Here is a 23,013-nt window from a genome sequence, read left to right on the forward strand (position 1 = left end):
AAGCCTTAAGAGGAGTGGCTGAGGTCACTTGGTTTGTTCAGCTTGGAGAAGATGAGATTGAGGTTAAGCCTTGTTGTGGTCTTCACTATTCTTGTGAGGGGAAGAGGTGGGGCAGGTACTAATCTGTTGTGTCTCATGTGTGATAAAGCTCGAGGAAAGGGCTGGAGCTGAGTCAAGGGAGGTTTATGTTGGATATCGAGGAAGGCTTTTTCACCCAGAGCATGGTGGAGCACTGGAACAGGCTCCTCAGTGCAGTGGTTGTGGCAACAAACCTGACCGAGCTCAAGAACTCAGATACATGGTGGGGTTCCTGAGATGTTCTGTGCACTGTCAGGAGTTGGACCTGATGTTCCTGATGGGTCTGTTCTAACACAGGCTATTCTGTCATTCTTTGATTGTCAAGTCCAACTGTGGATCCAGCCCTACCCCTATAATCCCAAACCACATCACCCAGAACCCGATGTTTCCAGGGATGGTAACTCCACACACCTCCCTGGGCCCTGACCACCCACACAGGGGAAACATTTTTTCTAATATCTAATCTGAATCTCCCATCTCAGTTTAAGGCTGTTTTTTCTTGTCTTCTCACTGCAAGCACAGTAGAAAAGAGTGACTCTACCTCACCACAACGGGCTCTCAGGTGATTGTGGGGAGTGACGAGGTTCCCCCCTGAGCCTCCTCTTCTAAACAAACTCAGGGTGCTGAGGGACCCCTTTATGTGGAATTTTGGGGATGGAGCTGACTCTGAGTGCAGTCTCTGACATTTCTGCACATCAACAAGTGTTGTGTTCTTCCCCCTGCTAAGTGGTGGTCGTAAGACAAATCTTGGAGGCTTTCCATATAAATCTGGAATAATTATAATACATAGGGAGTGAGAGCTGTCTGGTCCTTGCTACCCATGACCTGGCAGATACTCAGTTTCTGTAAATCTGTGTATAAAATGGAGGGTTAGCAAAAAAAAACCCAAACTACTTAGAAGCTGCATAACGACAAAATTACTGGATTTTGAGGTAATGTGCTCCTGGCCTTTCCCTGTGCCTTTAGGCTGAGGCCATCACTTTTTTTTTATTTTTTATTTAGGTGTGCTCACTTACTACTTTCTGCTGGTAATTTGGCTGCTGCCCACTTTTGAGCCTTGTTCTCTTTTTGGTGTGGGTGTCCCATCATCTCTCACCGCAGGAAGAGGACAAGTAGGGAATCATATTTAATTAACAGTAAAGCTCCAGGCAGTTTTTCTTCTTAAGGTGGTTGATATGGGGAGAACAGGAGACACTGTTGAAATAATTTGATCAGATACCATCCAAGGAATTATTCAGAAATTCATTATCAACTTTTACAGCTTATCCAAGCCAAAACTCGTGGGTTGCTCTTATTTTAGTGCCTGGTTACTTGAATTTCAGAGCAGGGAAGTTGGGAGGAGCCCTGGTGCAGGCAGGAAATGGTTAAGAGCCGTTCCTATCACCTGGGAAAGCAATCCTTTGATTTTTCAGAGGGCGCTAACATGCTGCAGTTCATGGAAACAAAGGGAAGGGGATCAAGTAGAAAAGTTGTTCTTGGATTTTATTCTCAGTGGCAGAACTTGTGAGGGCTGGATATTGATGTCTGCGGGGAAAATACGGAGTTTTTGAATTAAAAGGGGTTTTTTTCCCCCCCCTTCTTATCGTCATTCAAAAAAGGATCTGTGAGGTAAGTCTTGATTCCAACTGGTGACTTTAGATAACTTCTTTTTAGAGTGAGGGGTAAGAAAACCCTTTATCTTGCTGACCCATTTTAAAGCAGTGAATTCTTTGCTTAAATTGTTCCTCGGGCAGGGAGCACAGGCAGGAGCGTGAGTCAACAACTGCACAAAAAGCCCACGACGCTCGCCTGTGTTGTCTGCATTCAAATCGCTTGCATTAATTCCTGAGCTGGAGTATGGAAATTCAGGAACTGGGAGAAACATAATGAGTCAGGGGAATTTGCCACTCGGAGTTGCAGTAAATATTTCAGCGATGACACTCTTTCAAACTGTAGTAGTGGCTGTGTTAATGTGCTTTTGCAGTGGATGCTTCAAGCATCTTCTGTTGGTGGCTCTTAAAGTAATTCCCAAACCTTGTCTCTTGAATCCTCATCGCCCTCCCAAAGGTTTTGTATTTCCAGCTCCTGTAAGGACGATGCTGATCCCTAAGGGCAGATTCATTTTGGGGGTGTAAGAGAGGGGTCTCAATTGCCATTAATTCTTTGCTTGTCTGCACCCGAGTTCTCACCTTAACAAGTGCTGCTGAATTTTGTGTGTGCGTGAAAACTTGATTTTTCACCCCAGCGTGGCCACCCAAGTGTGGTGGGTGGTGACAGCTGTCAGTGAGAGCCGGTGCCACGTGGAGGGAAGTTTTTACACACCGTGGAGAATCCTGCAAAACCCCATCCATTCACCTTGGAAATGCTAAACCGGGGATAAATCACAGTCTCACTCTGGGGCAGCTTGTTCCTTGAGGTGTTTGTCTACAAGGTGCTGAGTTCTGGTGGATTTACAGAGCTCGGTGTGTGTGCGGTGATGCTGATTTCACTTTTTTCTCCCCGATTGCCTGTGAGTGAGTGGTTTGTGCTGAGTGGGTTCCTCCCCACGTGGATCAAAGCTGTGTTGTGGCACAGATGAGCATCGCTGCTGCAACACTCACCTGGCCAGTTCTTCCTGCTCTTCCCAGTTCCCACTGCACCCCCACGCTTTGCTCCTGCTTTCTCATTGTCCAGGATGGAGAACAATCAAATCCAGAGCTGCTGGCTGTCCCTCCTTTCATTTTAGGCACGAACAGAGAGTTGGGGCTGTTTTGTTCCTTCACATTTTATTCCCCATCGCTGCCTTTCAGTTCCCCTCCCCACACCAAGCTTTTATCATCTCCCTGTGCTTGTTCCCAGCTCCTGAACTCTCTGTTCCCAGATTCTGGCTGGCCAGGAATCTTTTATCACCCTGACCTATTTTGTGTTCATGCTCTGATCAATCACATTTTGCTTCTTCTGGATCTCTGTGGCACCTGTAGGAATAAATCACTGGAGCTGGGTGTCAGGAACTCTGCCTTGGAGCGCTTGATTCCCAATTAAAGGCTGTTGTCAGCAGGGATCTTGGGGAGGGATTGCTTTTGCATTTACAAAAAAAAATTGCAAACCCAGTTTGTCTTTTTTTTTTTTTTTTAGCAAGATTTCTCTTACATGAAAAAGCTTTTTTTTTTTTGTAAAGTCTTGTCTGCTAAGTGCTCTTGCTTCTGTCGTCAGGATCTGACATTCCTTTCAGCTATTCAGCGTGAAAACTCTTTCCAATTTCTTTACCAGTGCTATTGATTAAAATGCAGTTTACTTTTCTGGGGAAAATTTGATATTCAAAAATGTCTTTTTGCTGTGAGTCAGAATGTACTTTTCCATGGAATAAAAATTCTGGAAAGAACAAAAAAAAAATGCTATTGGAAATGTTGAACAAATTATATTGTCGTTTCAACCTGGTTATATAAGAAAAAAGAAATAACTTCAAAGTCCAAGTGAAAAGCTCTGGTATTTTTCTCATATTTTGAGAAAATTAGTACATTTTTCTCCAGCTGCTCAATTTTATCTGTTCAGAATTTTCCATATGAAACTCTGAGAATGTTCTGTACTGGCCCTAACTCCAAGTTCCTGTTTAACTCAGCTCGCTGTTTCAGGTTACATATTAAAAATGAATTATGAAGCTTTTTTTCTCCTTAGTTTTCAGCCATTGATGTTTCTTCTAGAAACTAATAAAACTATCTCCAGTTTTGTGTCGAAATCTGTAGTTCTCAGGCTATAAATGCTGTGTCCAATGGCACAACTATTTACAGTTCTGAGGAAAACTGGATGGAAAAGAGCTTTGGAATGCAACAGGTTAAAATTTAATTTTGCAGATTAGAGATCAAAAAATGTCTGTGGTAGTATGCTGCTGGTTTGGATGCCCTCACAAGATGTTCTCCCTGTCAGTATTGCTGTGGTAATTTTGGGAGTTTTCAATATTCCCTTTTTCCTTTATTGAAAACTCTGCTGTGCTGAGTAGAAAGGACCTGAGCTCTGCTCAGTTGGGTGAACTGAGCTGCCTGAATTACAGAGGAAAGGTTGTGGCAAGATCTGGTTTTCACTCTAAAATACAATCCCTGGGGAGAAAGGTACCCTGGGGGTGGTGGGATTTGGGTTCTGCATGTGCCATTCCTTGGATTTCTCTGGTTTTTGGTGGTGTGGCCTCTCCTGGGCTGGTGGTGGGTGCTGCCAGAAGGGACCAGCATGAGGGGAGTCCTTTGGGGGTTTAGGTCCCTCCAGTCTCGAGGACAATGCTGTCACATTGTTTTGGGGGAAGTTCAGAACGAGAAGTGTCACCCTGTGTTTTTCCAGCACCGTAATATCCTGATTATTCCTGATTTTTCCTCAGTCTGCAGCTGCATTAAGCCTGTTATTCCTTGTCCTGAAGAGCAGCCATTATTACACTGTCTTGCCACTCAGCCTTTCTCTGTTCTAACCAGTGCTTTCACCTTACCACAGATGATTTTCTAGCCCTTGGACCTCTCCTTTGGACTCTCTCCAGTTGTCTTCCCAGCTCCAGCAGTGGTGCCCCAACCCCAAACAGGACAGAAGCTCCACCAGAGCCACTGGAGGCAGAGGACTCCCCAAACTGGTCCCAGTGGTGTCAGAAGGATGAATTTCCTCCTGAGCTCATCTTCCCCACTCTGAGTTGTCTCAATCACTCGTTCTCGGCTCTGCCTCTGATGTCCCTATGATTTGGTAACTATTTTATCTGTTCCCTGCCTCAAATTCCCTGTAATCTGTAAAGAAAAACTTCCAAATCTATTTCACCTCCTATTTAACTGTTGAAAATTTGTGGGTGAGGGGCACAAAGTAAGTGGAAAATCATTACATTTGCAAGCCAATTTGGAGCTCAGCAGAAAAAAAAAAGAGCAAAATATTTTGTAAAATCCTGGAAAGTGCAGGCAAATGGAAATTTTCAGTTAAAACTGGAGCTTTATTTTGGAATTCCTCAAGGAGAGATTGGAATTTTGCCACACTGTAATAGTCTTAGATTGCAGGAAAGCAGGAATGCCTGAGTCTCTTGCCCTGTACAGTTCACAGATTCTCACTGCATTATACAAGTTTGACCTGTTAATTTTATAAAGTAAAAAGTAGCAAAAACCTTTACAGGCTGATTTCCTGTGCTCAGAAAGAAGTGCCTGTGAACTGCCTGGAGCAGATCCACACCATCATTTAACTCCAGCTTTCAATATTTGGTTTCCACGAAACCCTTGTGCCTGTGGAAACAGCATCTCCTCAGTTTTTTGAGTGGAAAGAGGTGATTACATTTAGAATAGAAGATTTCTGATGGAATTTTCTGTCAGCTTCTGCAAAATTAAATTAATTTCACAGGAACTTCACAGGGAAAATTCCTGTTCTAAATAACTTTTATCATCATGAGTTAGTAGCACAAGAGAATGTGGTAAATTCAGCTGAATTTCAATGCGTATATTCTTGGTATTTATATAATTTCAGGGAGTTAAATTCTCATGTTATAAAGAAATCCAATAGCTTGGTTGCTGAAGGAGCCATAACTGATGGAAAAGGATTGTGTTGGATTTGACATCATAAAGTTCAGCTGCATTTTCTCGTGTTCTACTGAGTGGAGATGCTGCAGAGACCCTTGAGAAAGAGAATTTTATTTGTAATAGGCAAAATCTGAGAAAAGACAGCAATAACATTTCCTGAGCAGCTTAAAGGGGCAAGCTAATTTTAAAAGTTTTTCTTTCAACATCCCTATTAGACACAAAAAATGCATCTCTAAAGGTATTTATTCTGCATGTTTGGACTCATCCTACTTTGGAATCTAACCAAGAAAATGCTGCTGAATTTCCATCCCTCGATGTTTGATTTCAGGTGTGGCTGCCCTCATCAGCTGAAAAATATGTCCATCCGAGGCCTGAAGAAGAAACAGCCAAAGACTTTTAAAGTCAGAATTATAACAGTGGATGCTGAGATGGAGTTCAGCTGTGAGGTGAGAGAGTCAGCAAATGCTGGAGAGTTGGGATGTGCCCTTGGTATTAGCAAGAGATTTGAAAAATTCAGATGATCAACTCGTGGATGGTCTTAAAACTGATCTGTTGTTTTTATAAATAATGGATTATTTAATCTCAGGTGTTGTTCTTCTCTAAATTCTCTTCAGAATTTAAAGCTGTTTGCATGAAATCCATTTGACTGACACAGCTAAATCTACACTAAACCTGCTTTCTTCAAAATCATTCCAAATGTTTGTAGGGATTCCTACTTCTCCATGAAATTATTTTTTTTTTTTTTGGAACTGACACAACTCTTTAGGACACTTCTATCTTGGATAAACTGGTCAGAGCTGGTGCTAAGGTGTTGCTTATAAAATAATTTATAAACTGGTACTTTTGTTGATCTGGGACATTCTTTTCCAATTTACCATTTCAGTTCTTTACCTGCAGTGGGTGTTTGGATCTCTGGGCAGGAGAGAAAAAAAGGATTGATGGAAAAGCTGGCAGTTCTATTAATTATGGCTATCTGATAAATTGATTGGGGAAATCATGAGTAGAGAAAAAATAAATGATCAATAGCTAAATAAATTGGGCTGCACTATTGAAGGGACAGAACTGTCCCTGCTTAATTAATTCCTAATCATCCAGCAAAAACAAGGCACACAGGTATTTTGGGGAGTTAAAAAACTCAGTTCCAATGGGACTGGCAGTTTTACTGAGACCTGACTGTTCTGTGAGCCATTTAATGTATTTTATTAGGTCCTTCAGAAACAGAATAGATAAATCTTGTATGACTTACTGCTCTGGAATACTTGCAGGCAGTGCTGTGAAAATAAAGGATTTAGAAAATTTAATTTAGAGATCAGAGTCCTTGTTAACAAATCGTGTATTCCTTCTTTTGCTACCTCTCTTTTTTCCCCAGACATTGCTCTTTTGCTGGGATGATTTCCAGCTTTCCACTCAAATACTGCCTAAAAGTTCACTTTTTTTTTTTTTACCATTCAGTTTTAAGTTTTAGCAATTAAATAAAATCACCTTTCTGGAATGTGGTCAAATAGAAGAAACAGATGAGCAGCCTCTTTGGTGGAAGAAACAAGGCATCAGATGTGTGGGAATTTGGGACCTTGAATCAAAGTTTGCTCTCTGTGGCTGCTAAATTGAAATGAAAACATTTAGGAAAACTCATTTAAATCAGAGTGGGGTAAAGGCTTGGCCTGGTGCCACTGAAATACCTGAGGGGTGTGAAAGGTGGATCTGCTCTCATTGTTCACCATTCCTACCCCACGTCCTGATTTGATTTCCCCTGGCTTTCTCTCAGTCTCTCCAATTTGTATAAACCATTGAGTCAAAATTTTGGATAAATATTAATAGAGATTTGCCACATCCCAGGAAATCAACGGTACAATCCTCGTTCCTCAAGTGCTCGGTGGTTAAATGAGTCCAGCTGCTCTCTGGATGTGTCTGGAGAAGGAGAAGAGGTGGAACACAGCAACTCTGACACAGCTGCAAGAACATTTCATTAAAAACCTAATGGTGAAATAAGATTTCATAAGAGAAAGGGCTAAAAAGGAGTGAATTCATTTAGGATATACATGATTTTCTTGATTTTTCTCTCTTTCAGATGAAGTGGAAGGGAAAGGATTTGTTTGACCTGGTGTGCCGAGCCCTTGGTTTAAGGGAGACTTGGTTCTTTGGCTTGCAGTACACAATTAAAGGAATGTGCACCTGGTTAAAGATGGACAAAAAGGTACAGGAGACAAAACGGGTGGCAACTAATTATTTACTCCATAAATATTGACTTTCTGCAGCACAGGAGCTAAAGGGATGTGTTCCATGACAACTCTGAATTTGACATGGTAGCTTTTTTTGAAGGCGAAAATAGGATTATTTGCTCTGATTGCTTCTATCCCATTTGACCTGGAGCATCCCAGACTAATCACCACTGATTGCTGTTAGATTAAAGCTCAGAATTACCCTTCCCTCTAAAACATGGGAAGCCTGCTCTAAGTGGATTATTGGCTGCTTTCTGATTTTCCTTGGGAATATTACCGTGAGACACTCATGTATCCTTTTTGCTGCTGATTTGATTTTATTTTATCTGTAAACAGGTTTTAGATCAAGAAATCCCCAAAGAAGATCCCATTAGCTTCCATTTTTTGGCTAAATTCTACCCAGAGAAGGTAGAAGAGGAACTCTTACAGGAAATTACCCAGCATTTATTCTTCCTTCAGGTCAGGAACAGTTTTGAACCATGAATTCCTTCTGTATTTCCCCCAGTCCTTTTGCATTGTCTTTGATCTTGTTGGCAGCTCAGGATAATTTTGCTTGCTTCAGCTGTATCAAGAACTTTGTAGACATTATTTTTATGAAATGGAAACATCTCTCCTGCCTGCTGTGGGTTTCTGTCCAGGTGAGCTGAATGTTTCATCTTCTGCAGGTTTTCGTGACAGCACCCAGCAGTTTGGGGGATAATTCCAAACCTGAACATTCCAGGCTTGTTTTGCTCCTTAATATGTGTTTAAAAAAATAGAAATTAATGCAAAGCTGAAACTTCTGGAGGAACTGTGAGACTTTTGGGGAGGCCTTGTGCTGGAGGGCAAAACCTCTAAAACAAGGACTCCCTAAACCTTCATTTTGGATTGTAGGGATAAAAGATCATGGAATTTGATAGGCATTCTGAAATCCAGGTTTGTTCACCTGGCAAGGCTTAAGAGGAGCAGAGCAGCAGACACCATTTGAACTCCATCAAAAAGCAGACGAAGGAGAACATTTTTGGAGCTTTATCAAAAATTAAGATGGATCAACCAGGAAAAGTTTCACAGCTGAGTTTGGGATGGTCACTTGCAATGTCTGGGACATCCAGCTTCTCTCCTGGGTTGCTGTGGAGTCCCTCTGGAAGTTTCAGCCTCTGGAATGTTGCTTTATTCCAGCAGGATGTGTCTGTGCAGGTAGCTGGGTTATAAAGTCTGCAGCTGGAAATAAACCCAGTAAATTCCCTTTTCCCCTGAGGAAGATGTGCTAATGAAATAATGGGGAAATGCTGCAGCTCTGGTGCATAAACCCACCAGGACTTCATCCAGAACCTTTAAGCACATGACAATTTATTTCTTCAGGTAATTTTGGAAAGGAATGAGAACAGCAGAACTCTTTTCCTACTCTTTTAATCTTGATTTTTCCACTTTTTTTTTTTTTCTTTTCTCCTTGAACCTGCCTTAACTAGCAGATATGCAATTAGCAAATTCTTCTCATTCCAAAGTAGAAAAACAAGGCTGAAACAAATTGGAACTTGCAAAGTTTCCTGACTGTAAGAACTTCAGCTCACACCTGGATGCTAATAGGAAAAACATGTACAGACATCTGGATGCCTGAAGATTTCAGCTCTCCTGACTCTTCAGACCTTTGCAAATTAATGTGGCATAAATGCCTGAATAAATGTCAATGACTAAAGCTAAATATTGTCTGCTTAAGGATGAGGTAATTTTTTGCTTCTTCATGAAGTTTAACAAAAAGTCTTTGTAAAAACTGATAAGAAAAAAAAAACCCAAACAACAGTGACACTTATGGGGGATTTATCCACATTGTTCTAAATTCTGGTGCATGATTTGCACAATGGAGAATGAAAGCTGGAGCTTTCCAAATTGGAAGAAAAATCTTTTCATTCTTTCCATTTTAACGGCTTAGAAAGAATGCTCCCTGCACTGTAACTCAGCTTCACTGATTGTGCTCACCAGGGACTAAATTTAAAAGCCAAAACTTTCTTGGTGGTTCATTTCAGTTCCCAGCACTTACAGAGATGTGTTTGTAAACAGAACTTGTGCTAGATCAAGTAATTTTTCTATTTGGAAATGTCTAAGACTCTGAGCTATGCAAAATTTTGTCATTGTCTTGTGCTTGTTCCTAAGCTAAATACACCTGAGAGGAGGATTTGGGAAGATTGATTTCCTCTTCCCTCTTTTGGTTTTCAAACAGAAATTGCACAACTGATTTAAAATCAAACAACACCTTACAAGCTTTTACACTTCTGCTCTTGGTAGCACCACAGGTTATTAAAATGAAAAGAATGTTGAAAGACTCTTTAGCTCTGATTGTGCTTAGACCATTGCAAATGAATAAATTAAATGGTTTATTATTCAGCTTCTCTTTTGAGGGTCTCCTTTATTCTCTCATTCTGGATCGCTGGAGAACATCTCTGATGGTTTTCATATGGCAGCTGCACAGCCCTGAGTCTGCTCTGCTTGGACCTGACCTCCAGAGCTCCCTCCCAATCTAAAATTTGATATCTAATGTGATGCAAAGCTGACTTTTCCAAAGCAGGCATATAAAAAAAAAAAAAAAAAGAAGATTGTTAAAAGAAATGAAGCACAGACAATAAAATTGATGTTTTATAGGGTATTCTTTTATAGGACTCCTTATGTAAGTGTGTGGAGGGAGCTGACTGGCGTTTTTGGTCTCATTAAATGCAATGCTAACTAAAGGCTTCCTGTGTTCCTGAATGCAAATTTCTTGTTGCTCTTATTAATTCCTAAAGGTGATATTTGGTGCCAAGTTATAGTCTGGGCATGTCTGCTTTCATTTCAAGCCTGACTTAAGTCCTGACTTTGAGCTTCTTGAACTTGCTCCCTTTTTCTGTTGCTTTAGGTTAAGAAGCAGATCCTGAATGAGGAAATCTATTGCTCACCAGAAGCTACAGTTTTACTGGCTTCTTATGCTGTTCAGGCCAAGGTTTGTGCATAGAAAAGCTCTTTTTTAATTGACTTTTTTCTGGTTTAACCAACACATCTGCCTGGTGGTGTGTAAAACACAGCAGGATTAAAATTTGCTGGTAAAGTTGGTCATCCTGGGAGCTACAAGGAAAAAAACCCCAACATTAAATGCTACTAACAAGGATTTTTTCCTATGCTTCTGCAATTTAGGGGATTTATTTGGGTCTAACATTTTAGTTTAATCTTTCTCCAGGCTAGAATGATTTCCTGTTGTTTCAAAAATTATCATGGATGCAGAATGTGCTCAAACTAGAGCTCACAATGTGAGGACACAAAGTTTTTTTTTGTGTTTGTCAGAGCTCTGTTCTTTTCTTGCCACCAAGAGCCCAACTTACACAATTTAGGTGAACACAATTTAGCAGGGCTAAATTGTGCAGCAGCTCCCATTCCTCTGCTTCAGAGGGAGAATTCCTGGGAGATTCCTTCAGAGCTGGGGTTTCCAGGATGGGGACTGAAGGTTTCCCAGGATGGGGACTGAAGGTTTTCCAGGTGGGGACTGAAGGTTTTCCAGGATGGGGACTGAAGGTTTTCCAGGATGGGGACTGAAGGTTTCCCAGGATATGACTGAAGGTTTTCCAGGTTGGGGATTGATGTGTGAGTGGCTCAGTGGCTGTGTTGGAGCCATCTGCATGGCACAGGGGCTGGAAAGATCTTCCATGCACTGCTCAGATAAGGGGATGAGTGCAGGGCAATCAACATAAAATCTGCCTCAAGCTTTCACTTCAAACTAAGCAAGGAACAACTCCCTCAACATTCTGCCTCTAACAAACACAAACATTTATTTTTTTCTTGTTTTTTGGGACAGTATGGCGACTACGACCCAAATTTCCATGAGCCAGGCTTTCTAGCCCATGATGAGCTGTTACCCAAAAGGGTGAGTCTTAATTTTATACAAAATCAAATATTTGAATCTCCTCTTTGCAGTGCAGAATCTTTGGATCTTCTCCTGCAGATATTGCTGGGGATTAATCAGAGCGTTAAAAACTCTGCAAATTGACCAAGCTGTGAACTGCAGCTCTGCATTCAGAGAGGCAGAACTTGGATTTGGATCTTCACATGGGTCCAACCTCTTTCCTTCCCCTGCAGGTGCTCAGGCAGTACCAGCTGACAGCAGAGATGTGGGAAGAGAAGATCACTGCTTGGTATGCTGAGCACAGGGGTATTGCCAGGTAGGAAACCTTTCCATGGAAACCCCATACATTTATTTATGGGATTTGTTGTCTTCAGTGTAATTCAGCCCATCTGGAAATCCAATTAAACAATAAATAGGATCTGTTAGCATCCAAAAGCAACTTTTCCTAATATTTGGATTCTGTTTCTCTCTCTTCTGGAGGCTTCTTAGCATTATTTTTATTGAATATTTCCCTCAAGATTTACTGATTTACCTTGAAAGGAGAAGAAAAGTAGGTAGAGAGATTCTCACTATTCTTTGGCCTTGGCTAAAAGCTCTGTCCAAGACTCATTTCTCAATGAACTCTATTTCCTGAAGGAAATATATTCATGGAAAACAATGGAAGGATGGTTTTCCAAGACATGGAGTGGCAAAACTAACACAAGGATAAGACTTTTAATGAATTTTAATGAAGACTACACTATCCATGAGTCATCTTTTGAAATAGGTGCAACTTTACTGCCTTTATTCTGTCCAGATGCTGCTTTTATTATCTTTTTTTCTATTATTGAGAGCAAGATGGCAAAACTAAAGTAAGTTTGTAAAAAGGGCCAGATTGCCTGTTCTTTTCTAAGTGAGAAATGGAGAGTCAGCCTGGAGAGAAAGACTGGAAAGGAATTTCATAATCATGGCTTTATTCTCCAGGGATGAAGCTGAGATGAACTACCTGAAAATTGCCCAAGACTTGGAAATGTATGGTGTCAATTATTTCCCAATTGCTGTAAGTGCCTTATTTTAGCAGTTTTCACTTGCTGCAGATAATGGTGCTGTCCTTTTAAAATCCTCCAGGGAGTTTGGAACTGGGACTCCTGATTTCTGCTTTTCCCTGCTGCTGGTTTTGTTCTGACTTGGTTTTCTTGCCTGCTAAATGAGCAGGCGAATAAAACAGTTAAGATTAATATTTTACAACCTGACAAAAGTTTTGAGTAACTCCAGGTATGGAAAAGGAAGGAAAAATAGTTTGAGCTGCTATAAGCAGCCTAGAGAACGAGAGTTTATTATTGCCAATGACAGCATTCATAATACTTTATATAAACACCAATTTCCCCAAATACAAATAAATATAAATATATTAAAATACATGTTTCTTGTCTGTGGTTGTTTAATATCACCAAAAACGGCATTTACTGATCTCTCTTGGGTTTTTTTTTAGCAAAATAAAAACCACACAGATCTCCTGCTTGGAGTTGATGCCAAAGGTATTCATATCTACAGCATTAATAACAGGTTCTCCCCCAATAAATCCTTTGAGTGGAGCTCTATCAGAAACATTTCCTGTAGTGAGAAAGAGGTATGATGGCTTTGATATATTATTCTTTTTCCATGGGCATGGGTGTGGACTGGGATTCTTGGAACAGGCTGAAAGCTTCCTCTGTTGAAATAATTTTGGGGGAGAAGGGGAAAATCCTGGGGAGCTTTGTTACAGAACTAAAAATAACAGCCCTGCCTTGCAGATGAGCTCGAAACCTCGGTTCCCCGAGGCTGCTCTGAGCTCTGACTGTTCTGGCTCCTTCCCTGCTGCTTGGCCTTTGCAAAACAAATGTGTTGATCTCTGAAAAAGACAGATATTATGAATGCCACCGTGCCTGGTTTCCTCAGTTATCCCAGCAGGAATTCCATGATCCATAAAACCTTAATGCTGTTTGCACATGCAGAAGCTGAGGCTTGGAGCCCAGTGGCAAGAGGAGACATGCAGGGAGATATTAATGGTTTTCTGCCTCACTTCTGCCAGTTTGTTGGGACATGATTTCATTCCCCACCACTGCAATTTCACTGTGAAACCCAGCTTTTACTTCTAGAAAGTGAAGAAGTGGGAAAAATTTATTTTCAGTTCAAATGATGGGCTGCATGGAAGGCTATAATCAGAAAAAACAAACTACAGTGGTACTGGAATACATGGAATTTGTCAGCCAAAGGGCAGCACAGCCTGTTCCATTTTCTCTGGGCCTTTTGGAAAATGGCCCACAGAAAATTGAGATCTGAAACTGAGATGAGATTTTAGACTCATGTCCATTAAATCAGAGGGGACTACAGGTTTGCTACCTCCAAAACTGTTTTGATGTCATCAAACATCCCCTGAGATCTGTGAATAAACTGCTTTAACTCCCTGTTGGGGGGAAATTGGGCAGCCCTGTGTTTAAGCTTCACTTTGTTCAGTGACACATCACAGCCTTGCTCCTCAAAAGACAGCCAGTCATTACCTAGAGGGTGAAAGGAGCTCTAGGACATTATGATCCTGGTGACTCAGATGCCCTGGAATTATTGGAATTATACAGGAATTACCTTGGAAATGAATTAGAGGAATAGACTGCCAGGGAACCTCTGAGGCACAGAAAACAGGGCCTTAAAATAAAAACATATTTTGTTCTGTAGCCAAACAGAGCAGAAGGTACGGAGTGAAGCACTGAGCTGGCAGCAGGAAAACCCTGCCTGTCCTCTGGGAACAGCTTGGCACTGAAAAAGTGAGGAAGTCTCCAGGACTTTCACCTGCTGCTCTAAAGAACAAGTCCTTAGGCCCTTGATACATCTACTTGCCCCTTCAATTGTTGCTGTTCTGAGAGGTGTTGGACATTTCCCTGGCTTTCAGGCCATGCCTGCTTCTAGGGATTGCTGCTGTGTCCTGTTCTCCAGGACTGGTTCAGCCAGGGCTTGTTCCAGAGCTCTGGGGACAGTGGGCAGCGCACAGGTGGCATCAGGAAAACCCCCATCCACACTGGCACTGGGGGTTGATCCTCCAACACAGCCTGATTCTATGGAGAAAAACAGTTTGACATCACTCTGCCTCTATTTGTGGCATAAATCACTGCTTCCCCAGAGAGAAGTGGAGATGAGCTCGAGTTTGCATTGGTTTTAATAGTTTCGACTTATTTTCTTCCTCACTGGGCTTCCTTTCTTTTTTTTTTCCTTTTGCCTTTGTAGTTAACTATTAAACCCCTTGACAAAAAAGCAGAAGTCTTCAAGTTCTTTTCCTCTCAGCTCAAAGTGAACAAACTGGTGAGTGAACTGCTTTCCTGTTTTAAAGCTGACTGAGAAAGATTGTTTGTAAACAAAATTGTCATTTTGGGATCTCAGCTGAGATCAGCCTGTATAATTCAGGAAAATGGGATCAGAGTGAAGGACAGACGGAATTTCTCATCCTGTTACAAACTTGACCTGAACTGTTGTGTGCCTGGCTATGAGCCTGCCCTGGGTGCTGATTTTCTTGGAGCTGCCAGTGCTTATGCTGAAGTCAAAATTGTCCTGTGAGGCCAGCATGGGCCTCTTTGTCCCTCTGGCAGGGGCACAAGTCCATCAAAATCCCATTTGTTTTGCCTTTCCCATCCAGATTTTCCAGTTGTGCATTGGAAACCACGACCTATTCATGAGGAGGAGAAAAGTGGACTCCATAGAGATCCAGCAAATGAAAGCACAAGCCAGGGAAGAAAAAGCTAGAAAAAAGGTAGATTCTTCCTGTTCCTCTGTTGTTGCAAAAGGTGATTATTATTCTATCTGTGCCCTTGCTGCTCCTGTATTCCATCAATGTGTGTGTGGGAGGTGAGGAGGTGCAGCAGGACTGGATGTGGGAACAGCTCTGTGGCATCTGAGGTCAGAGGTGTTTGTGTGGAGAGGTGATCCCAAAGATTTGGGGCACAGAACAGATCAATCCAAGGGCTCTCCCAGCAGTCTGAAATAACCAGGAGTGCCTGACTGAGGAGTTCAGAGCTGCAAAGTTCAGGCAGCTTCAGCATCTCTGCTGAGCATCCCAGCTGGAGAGCAGCCCCTTCTGCATTTGATGCATTTCACTCAGGCCCAGGTGAGATTCTGCTGCAATCCCACCAACCATTGCTCATCCTGCTTCCAGATGGAGAACCAGAGGCTGGCCAGGGAGAAGCAGCTTCGAGAAGAAGCTGAGAGAGCCAAAGAAGAGCTGGAAAGGCGCCTTTTCCAGCTGGAAGATGAAGCCAGGCAGGCCAATGAGGCCCTGGTGAGTTAAACTGAATATTCTTGTGCTTGATGGGCTTTGTTGGTTTGGAAGCAGGAATTTTTTGACAACAGGAATTGTAGCTCAGACAATGCTGGAGAGTTTCTGATCACTGGTGGAAAGGGCTTGCAGGAATCCTTGGGAAAACCCTGATCTGCCATGATCTGGGAGCCATTCCCTCCCTGCATTTGGCTCACAGTGTTCTCTTCAGGCTAAGAGGCAGGAAACAATCTTGGAGTTGAAACTGGGAGAAAGAGGCAACTGAAGGAGCTGATTTCAGCTTTGTCCAGCTGTAAGATTTTTCTCCTTGCTTTGTAGATATTTTTCTCCTGGTTTACAGGAAATTCTGGAGCAGAGAAGAACATTAGACCCTGAAATTGTCTGAGTTTTATTTAAGAAATAATATTTTATCACTTGATCTCTTGCTAAAAGATGTCTCCTGCCTGCCTGCAGGGGTGATTTAGTAGGTTCTAGGCAAGGAACTAAGGAAAATTCTTTCTCCTCAGCTCCGATCCCAGGAAGCAGCAGAGCTGCTGGCTGAGAAAGCCCAGATTGCAGAAGAGGAAGCCAAGCTGCTGGCCCAGAATGCTGCAGAGGCTGAGCAGGAACGCCAGAGGCTGGAGATCACAGCTCTGAAAAGCAAGGAGGAGAAGCGGCAGATGGAGCAGAAGATGCGGGAGGCAGAGCTGATCGCGGTGAAGCTGGTGAAGGAGTCTGACAGGAGGTGGGGTTGGCTTCCCTGGCACTGTGTGCTCTCAGCTGGGCTGCAGAGAGTGCTGCTTTCCTCAGAGCCAAGCCCAGGACAGGGGCATTATTCCTTCAAGTGGCACTGCAGAGGGTCTGAGCCTCCTTGTGCCTTGTTTATTCCACCTGGATGCTGTTGTATTGCAGGTCAAGTTTACAGAGGATCAGATGCAAAGCTGTAGAGATATTTAGCAAGAAAGATCCAGAATCCAAAAGCATCTTCTGTTTAGTGTTATCAAATGAGCACTGGCTACATATCTAAATTTATAACTGTGGGATATGAGGCTGTTTTCATTCATTAGTGAATTAGCCAAGTGAATGGTCTCTTGTTTCCCTTTCAGATCTTTAAGATCTTTAAGAAGTGTAAAACCAGGTAAACTCATGTGGAATATGAACCACTCTGAGTGTTTGCATGTTCCCTGAACATGCAGAGCAAGCCAGTGTTGACAGAGGATTTTTAACCCTATTATTGAGAAATCCTTCTACTTGTTTTAGGATACTGCCAAGAAGCTTGCCAAAATAAAGAGAAAGCTCTCCCCACCTCAGGGAGGATCTCTGATGGCCTGGAGACAGAATCTGTATCAGCAGGTTGTAACTGAGCCCATGGAAATTTGGGGTAGGAAAACCATGTCAATTCAGCCACTGTGTGCAGGAGTGTCTGTGGTCTCTGTCCTGCTGTGCCTGGTCAGTTCTCCATGTGAGCATCCTCCCACGAGTGCCTTGGTGTAAAGATACCACAGCAGTGGACTTGTTCTCTGGAAGTTAGAGAGCTCTGAAATCCATGTGTTGGTTGGAAACCATCAGCCTCTCCCCTCAGGATGTTTCTCTTCCAGAGCCAAGGAAGCCGAGCACCTGAAACAAGACCTGCATGAAGCCCGGGAGGCCGAGCGCAAAGCGAAGCAGAAGCTCCTAGACATAACCAGGCTTAATTATCCTGTAAGTTCTGCTCCACTGGGCACCACTTCATCTTCGGGGATACTCAGGTGTTGACATTTGTATAGCCCCCATCAAGCTGAGTGCTGCCATGGCTGCATCCAGCTGGGGGACAAAGCGGTGTGGAAAAGCAGTGCAGTGAGGATGGAAGTTGGGTTTGTTCAGGATGGTGAGAAAGGCAAGGCAAAAGTTAAAACCAGAACTGGTGATGGACTCAGGGAGCAGAGGCTGTGTTGCCTTCATGCCTAACTTGTGGTGCCATTCCAGCCAGGCAGTTTTTTGTGGCACAAATGGCTGTGCTGAGCCAGCTGTGTCATCCTGGCACATCCATCTGTCTTTAGGCAAAGCAGGGGAAGATGTCCCCAGTGAGAAGGCACTGCTGAACTTCTGTGGCCCAACTCCCTCTTCTGCTCCAGCCCTGCCTAGGCTGGGTTTCCATTCTCTGCTGGAACAGAAACACTGCAGCCAGGATAAATCTCTGCTCTTGGATCTGTGGGTTGTGGACTTCAGCTGGGTGCAGGGGAAGGGCTGCAGGAGACATCTGTGTGTCTCAGAAACTTGGGAAATAGCTCAACATGGCATTCTTGCAGAGCTGAGGAGATAAATCCCAAATCAGTCCATCAGAGCTGGCTGACAGTGCTTGTGTTGCCTCTTCCAGCACATGGCCAAGTACCCCCAGTACTCCCCAGGGGACAGCAGAGATGCCAACTTTGACAAAGGATCCATCAAGCTGGATTTGAAGGACATCGACCTCAAGAGACTGTCCTTTGAGATAGAGAGAGAGAGGTACCAGCATGCCTGTGGTGCAGATGAATGAGAAAGGCAATGAAATCTTTGGGAATCACAGTTCATCTTTTAATAATTTGGGGTGTGCATGTGGCAGGATGCCTTTTACTGAGCTGGTGTGGGTGATGTCTGTGTCAGACTGGCTTTTCACACAGGGGAAGGGGTTTTTGGTGGCATCAAGCCATGATAAATCTGGAACCTTCTTTCTGGGGGAGGGACAAAGCACTTTTTCCCACAGCATATGGGAGGACAGAAGTTTCCCTCTAGTGCTAAAGTGTGGAATTGCTGGGAGCTGATCCCTCAGACATCCTTTAGTCTGGAAGGAAATGCTTGGTAAAAAGTTAGGCAGCAAAAAGGAAATAAATGAAACCCCTTATGGCTGGGTCAGGGGAGCCAGGCTGGCATTGCCAGAATTCATTTTATTTACAAAACATAAAATGAAACGAAAAGCAACTCTCCTCAAACACCTTCCACAAACACCTGTTCTTGGGTTAAATTGTGCCACCCTAAACTTTTTGTCTGCAATGTGTGGATCCAGGCTGGACTACTTGGAAAAGAGCAGGAAATTCGAAGATCGACTGAAAGAACTGAAATCTGAAATTCATGCCCTGAAACTGGAGGAAAAACAGGCTGGGCTTTACAGTCACTGGAATGAAGTCCTGGGCTCCTTGGATCGCTCCTTAGGAAGTGTAAGAACCCTAAATCCCTGCCCCTTTCTCCAGCATCAACCCTAAAATGGAGCAGTGTGGATGTGCCAAAGGGAGCTGCTGTATTCTAGTCCAAGCCTTAGTACCCTTGGTGATAAAATATTAGAAACATGAACACTTTTAGGGGAAAATTCATGTCAAAACAAAATCTTAAGGCCTTTTTCCTGCACTGAATACCAGGAACATCAGCAAAAAATAATCATCGTATTTTTTAAGATTATGAAATCACAATCAGGGTTTAAGGTCTTGGAGCAAATGAAATTGTTGTGACTAATACATTTAAATGTGGTTTCTTACAGTTTGCATCACATTCTCCTTCATGTGCTTTGTGGTTGCTGAAAGTCATAAAAGCCTTGGTGTAATTTTTTTTGAAGGCAATGAGGAACTAGACTCAGATTTTTGTCATGAGTTGCTTGTTATTGAAATAAACTCTTCAACTTCTTCCTGAAGCGGGGCAGGAATAGGGCTGGCTTTGTCTGCAGGTTGTTCCTCATGTAGCAAAAGTGGCTCTGAGTCAATGGTTTTTTAGAGACAGAAGGGAGGCTTGAAAAACGATGAGGAAAGATGGCCTTTATTTTCTGACTACTCATCCGATGTTCTTTTTGGCTTAGTGAGTGTTGATACAGAGAGGGCATTAAATTTCCATGTGCTGTGTTCTTTTAAAGGCCCCATCATGGATGAAAACCTTCGAAACTGGAGATTCATTGGATGCAAATCTTCAAAGACCTTTCCCTGCTTACTTGTTAAACACTGCAAGCAGCTGGCCCTGCACCAACAAAACTCAGCACACGGTGCCCGTGGAGAAATCATCTTCCCAAGCCAATTCCTTGGCTGCCAGCAGTGTGGGCACAGGAAGCAGAAAACAGATTATAAAGGTAATCAGGTTCCTAAGTAAATTCCTAAATGTTGCCTGAAAGTTGAGAGTTCAGAGAGGGTGGCTGCCTGTAGGGACGTGGTTTGTCCTGCTCTGTCCCAGCCTCACAGCTGGCAAGGCTTTTGCAGGATTTTGGAGCCCCTGGTGCTGGCACATCATTTGGGAGTGTTTATAACTCCAGGCTGCCTGTTTTTTCTCACTTCTGAGCTAAGCAGGAGTGCAAAGCTGTAAGCCTTGGTAAATGAAGCAGAGATGTCTGTACACAGTAGGAGGATCTGTGTTAAATTTTATTTGTACCAGCCAGACTTGGAAATGAGAAATGTGCTCCCAGGTACAGAGAGCTTAAAACATACTGTGCCTGTCTTCTGCTTTTAAAAGGCAGGGAGGAAGAGACAAATAAATACCCAGGCTCCCAACAGCTCCGTTCTCTTCCATGTGCTCCCTGTCAAAGAGGCCTGAAGAGCAATGAGCTGGGTGTCAGGAGGAAAAAAACCTGCTTTGAAATGTCACTGGACTGGAGAATGAAGAAGAGCTGTGAGGAAATGTGGTCTGGAACAGGGGGAAGGAAATCAGCTGTCTGTAGGCAATGCTAATTGGGCAAGGTATTGGCAATGAGGAAAGTCTGATGGATTTGCTGTGGTTTATCTGAACAAAACTGGAGGGGTTTAGGATCAATTAAAAGCTCCTGAATACAACATTCAATACCTCCTTGAGGGTTGGTGTGCTTAGAACTAAAGGACACAGCTGAGGGAGCAGCTCTTTCTGAGACAACAGAAGCAACTTTTAAGACTAAACTCGGGGTGAGTTGTTTATATTTGTTTAAAGAAGGAAGAAAAAGCTGTTGCAGAGCATCTTGCAAAAGGCTCCAGAGTTGGAGGAAAGGAAGACTCAGACCAAAGGGAATTACTGTAAGCCAGCACTAATTCCCCCTCTTTGATTTGCCTGCAGGTTCAGCAGCATGACTCAGATGTGATCTACATTTGAAGCCCCTCGTTTCCTTGCCAGCCTGGTGGGACTGGTGGCCTTTTTACCCCTGTGGGGACACTTGGGCAGCTCTGGCTGCTGCCAGGTGTGAGAGACAAGGCAGTGTGGATCCAGAGCTGCCATCCAGCTCCCAGGCAGGGGACATCAGCTGGGAATGCCACACGTGCCCCCAGTGGGGCTGGGAGCAGTTCAAACCCGGAGGAAATGTTGTTTACTACTTGTGCACTTTGGAAGGAACACTTCACACTTTGCTAAAACCCTTCCTCCCCGAGGTGTTTCACACACCTAGAGCTCTGCTGCTGGAGGAAGCATGTGAGGCAGCAAGTGCCCAGGAGGTGTTTGGGATGAGAAAACAGAACACAAGCTTGGTGCTTATCTCCACAACAGACTAATTATGGTTTTGGTCCAGTCCCTGGGACACGACTCCCACAGAGCTGCTCGATGTTTTAGTGTTTGCCTGCCAAATATTTTCCTTCTCCTCCCCAAACATTTCTTGGTTCACTTAATTGATTTGCATTTCTCTGTGAGAAATCTCAGCTTTTAATTCCAGATGCAGAAGTGGACATCTTCAAATACCTCCCATTCCTGGGGGAATCCTTTGTTTGGAATGCAAAGCTTCTGTTCTTCCAGTCCCTGACTAGATCAAGCACTTTCTGCTCGAGCAAACTTTGCATACATTAACTGCCTTCCCACTTCTGTGCAACACAGCTCCCAAATTAGACAAAGACAAAAGATGCTGTTGGTGTCTGCTAAAGTGGGACTCGTTTCTGGTGGAGAGGTGCATGCAGCAAAGTGCCTGCCTTATTAGTAAAACCCCCTTGCATTTTCTGGTTTTGTGTGTGTTTGAGTGTCTGCTTCTCCATAAGACTTCACTCTGAGGACTTCTGGGGAAGCAGACAACATTAATGACATAAAGCAGGAGCCCAGCTGAACTTGTGACGTGTGATGTAAAGATGGATGGTAATGTTCAATGTCTTGTTCTAGCAGCTAAGATTAAAGAAAGAAACAGGTTCAATAAAAAGCTTCAATTTCCATTTGCTTTGAAGGGAGCGTAGTGTCAATATTCCTCCAGCATTAACGAGGCAAGTTTGGAGAACAAACACCCAGATCTCCTCTGTACACATCTGCAGCAGGCTGAGCACAGAGGGGGATGGCAGCTGCCTGTGGAGAGGGACAGGAGTGCCCTGCAGGGCTGCCCTGGCTGCTCCCAGCCCTGGGAGCATTTGCTGCCTTGGCTGGGTGGCTTGGGCTGAGTTCATTCTCTCCCAGCTCAATCTGGCACGAGATGTTTGCAGAATATTGGCTGTTATACACAATTTCTGAGCTGTCTGCAGAAGCCTGGTGTGTGTGAGAGGGAGAAGCTGTTGGAGATGCCAGAATGATGAGGCAGATGCTGTCGTGGTCCCAAGGCTGGGGAGGGGGCATTGGCCAGGATTTGGGACAGTGAACCGTCTCCTGTATTAGCCAGGAAACGCTGCAGCAGCTTTGAATGTGGCATTCTCGGATTTGAGTGTGAGGAGAAATACTGGGATTCCCCTGGTTCTTCTTTTCCTGTTCCCTCTTTTCTTCTAGCATGTGTCTTCCCACAGCCAGCTCAGCTTGTACCCTCATCCTTCACACGTGCTGGGCCTTCCTTCTGCTCTTGTGTCTGAGCTGCACCACGGGGTGAGGAGACCTGCTCCATGTGCACCTTTGATTTATTTCTTTAGTCCTGTAAATCCCAGTGAAGAAAAGGACAAGCTGAAATATAAAACCTGCCTTTACCTGCTGTGTCCTTGCTGGGCATTGCTCCTGTGCAGCACCATGTTCCTGCAGGCTGGGATGGCTGTTTGAGGCTTTGGGATGGGGCAGGAGGAGCTGGGAGATTTTTAGGTGGAGAAAGAGGAGATGGGATCTGCTGTGAGCCTTTTTAGATGGACAAAGAGGAGCTGGGAGCTTTTTAGGTGGTCAAAGAGGAGCTGGGATCTGATGTGAGTTTTTTAGGTGGAGAAAGAGGAGCTGGGATGAGCTTGAGAAATGCACAACCACACTTGGAGTCAGGTGTGCTGTGCCCTCACAGGGAGGCCAGTGCAAAGAGAA

The 23,013-nt window shown here is 43.5% G+C and overlaps 1 protein-coding gene across 1 annotated transcript; it reads left to right on the top strand.

Moving 5' to 3' along the window:
- Nucleotides 1-1,621: 1,621 nt before the first annotated feature.
- On the top strand, nt 1,622-21,949 carry LOC131586985 (merlin-like). Its single transcript, XM_058854374.1, has 19 exons — nt 1,622-1,686; nt 4,513-4,752; nt 5,893-6,010; nt 7,633-7,758; nt 8,120-8,242; nt 10,650-10,733; nt 11,580-11,648; nt 11,861-11,943; nt 12,591-12,666; nt 13,099-13,236; nt 14,865-14,939; nt 15,271-15,384; nt 15,787-15,909; nt 16,413-16,630; nt 17,484-17,586; nt 18,242-18,369; nt 18,908-19,058; nt 19,742-19,951; nt 20,899-21,949. The coding sequence occupies exons 2-19, from the start codon at nt 4,745-4,747 to the stop codon at nt 20,932-20,934; spliced, it is 1,983 nt and encodes a 660-aa protein (XP_058710357.1). The 5' UTR covers nt 1,622-1,686; nt 4,513-4,744; the 3' UTR covers nt 20,935-21,949.
- Nucleotides 21,950-23,013: the final 1,064 nt, after the last annotated feature.

Source organism: Poecile atricapillus, chromosome 21 (assembly GCF_030490865.1).
Source record: "Poecile atricapillus isolate bPoeAtr1 chromosome 21, bPoeAtr1.hap1, whole genome shotgun sequence".
NCBI lineage: Eukaryota > Metazoa > Chordata > Aves > Passeriformes > Paridae > Poecile > Poecile atricapillus.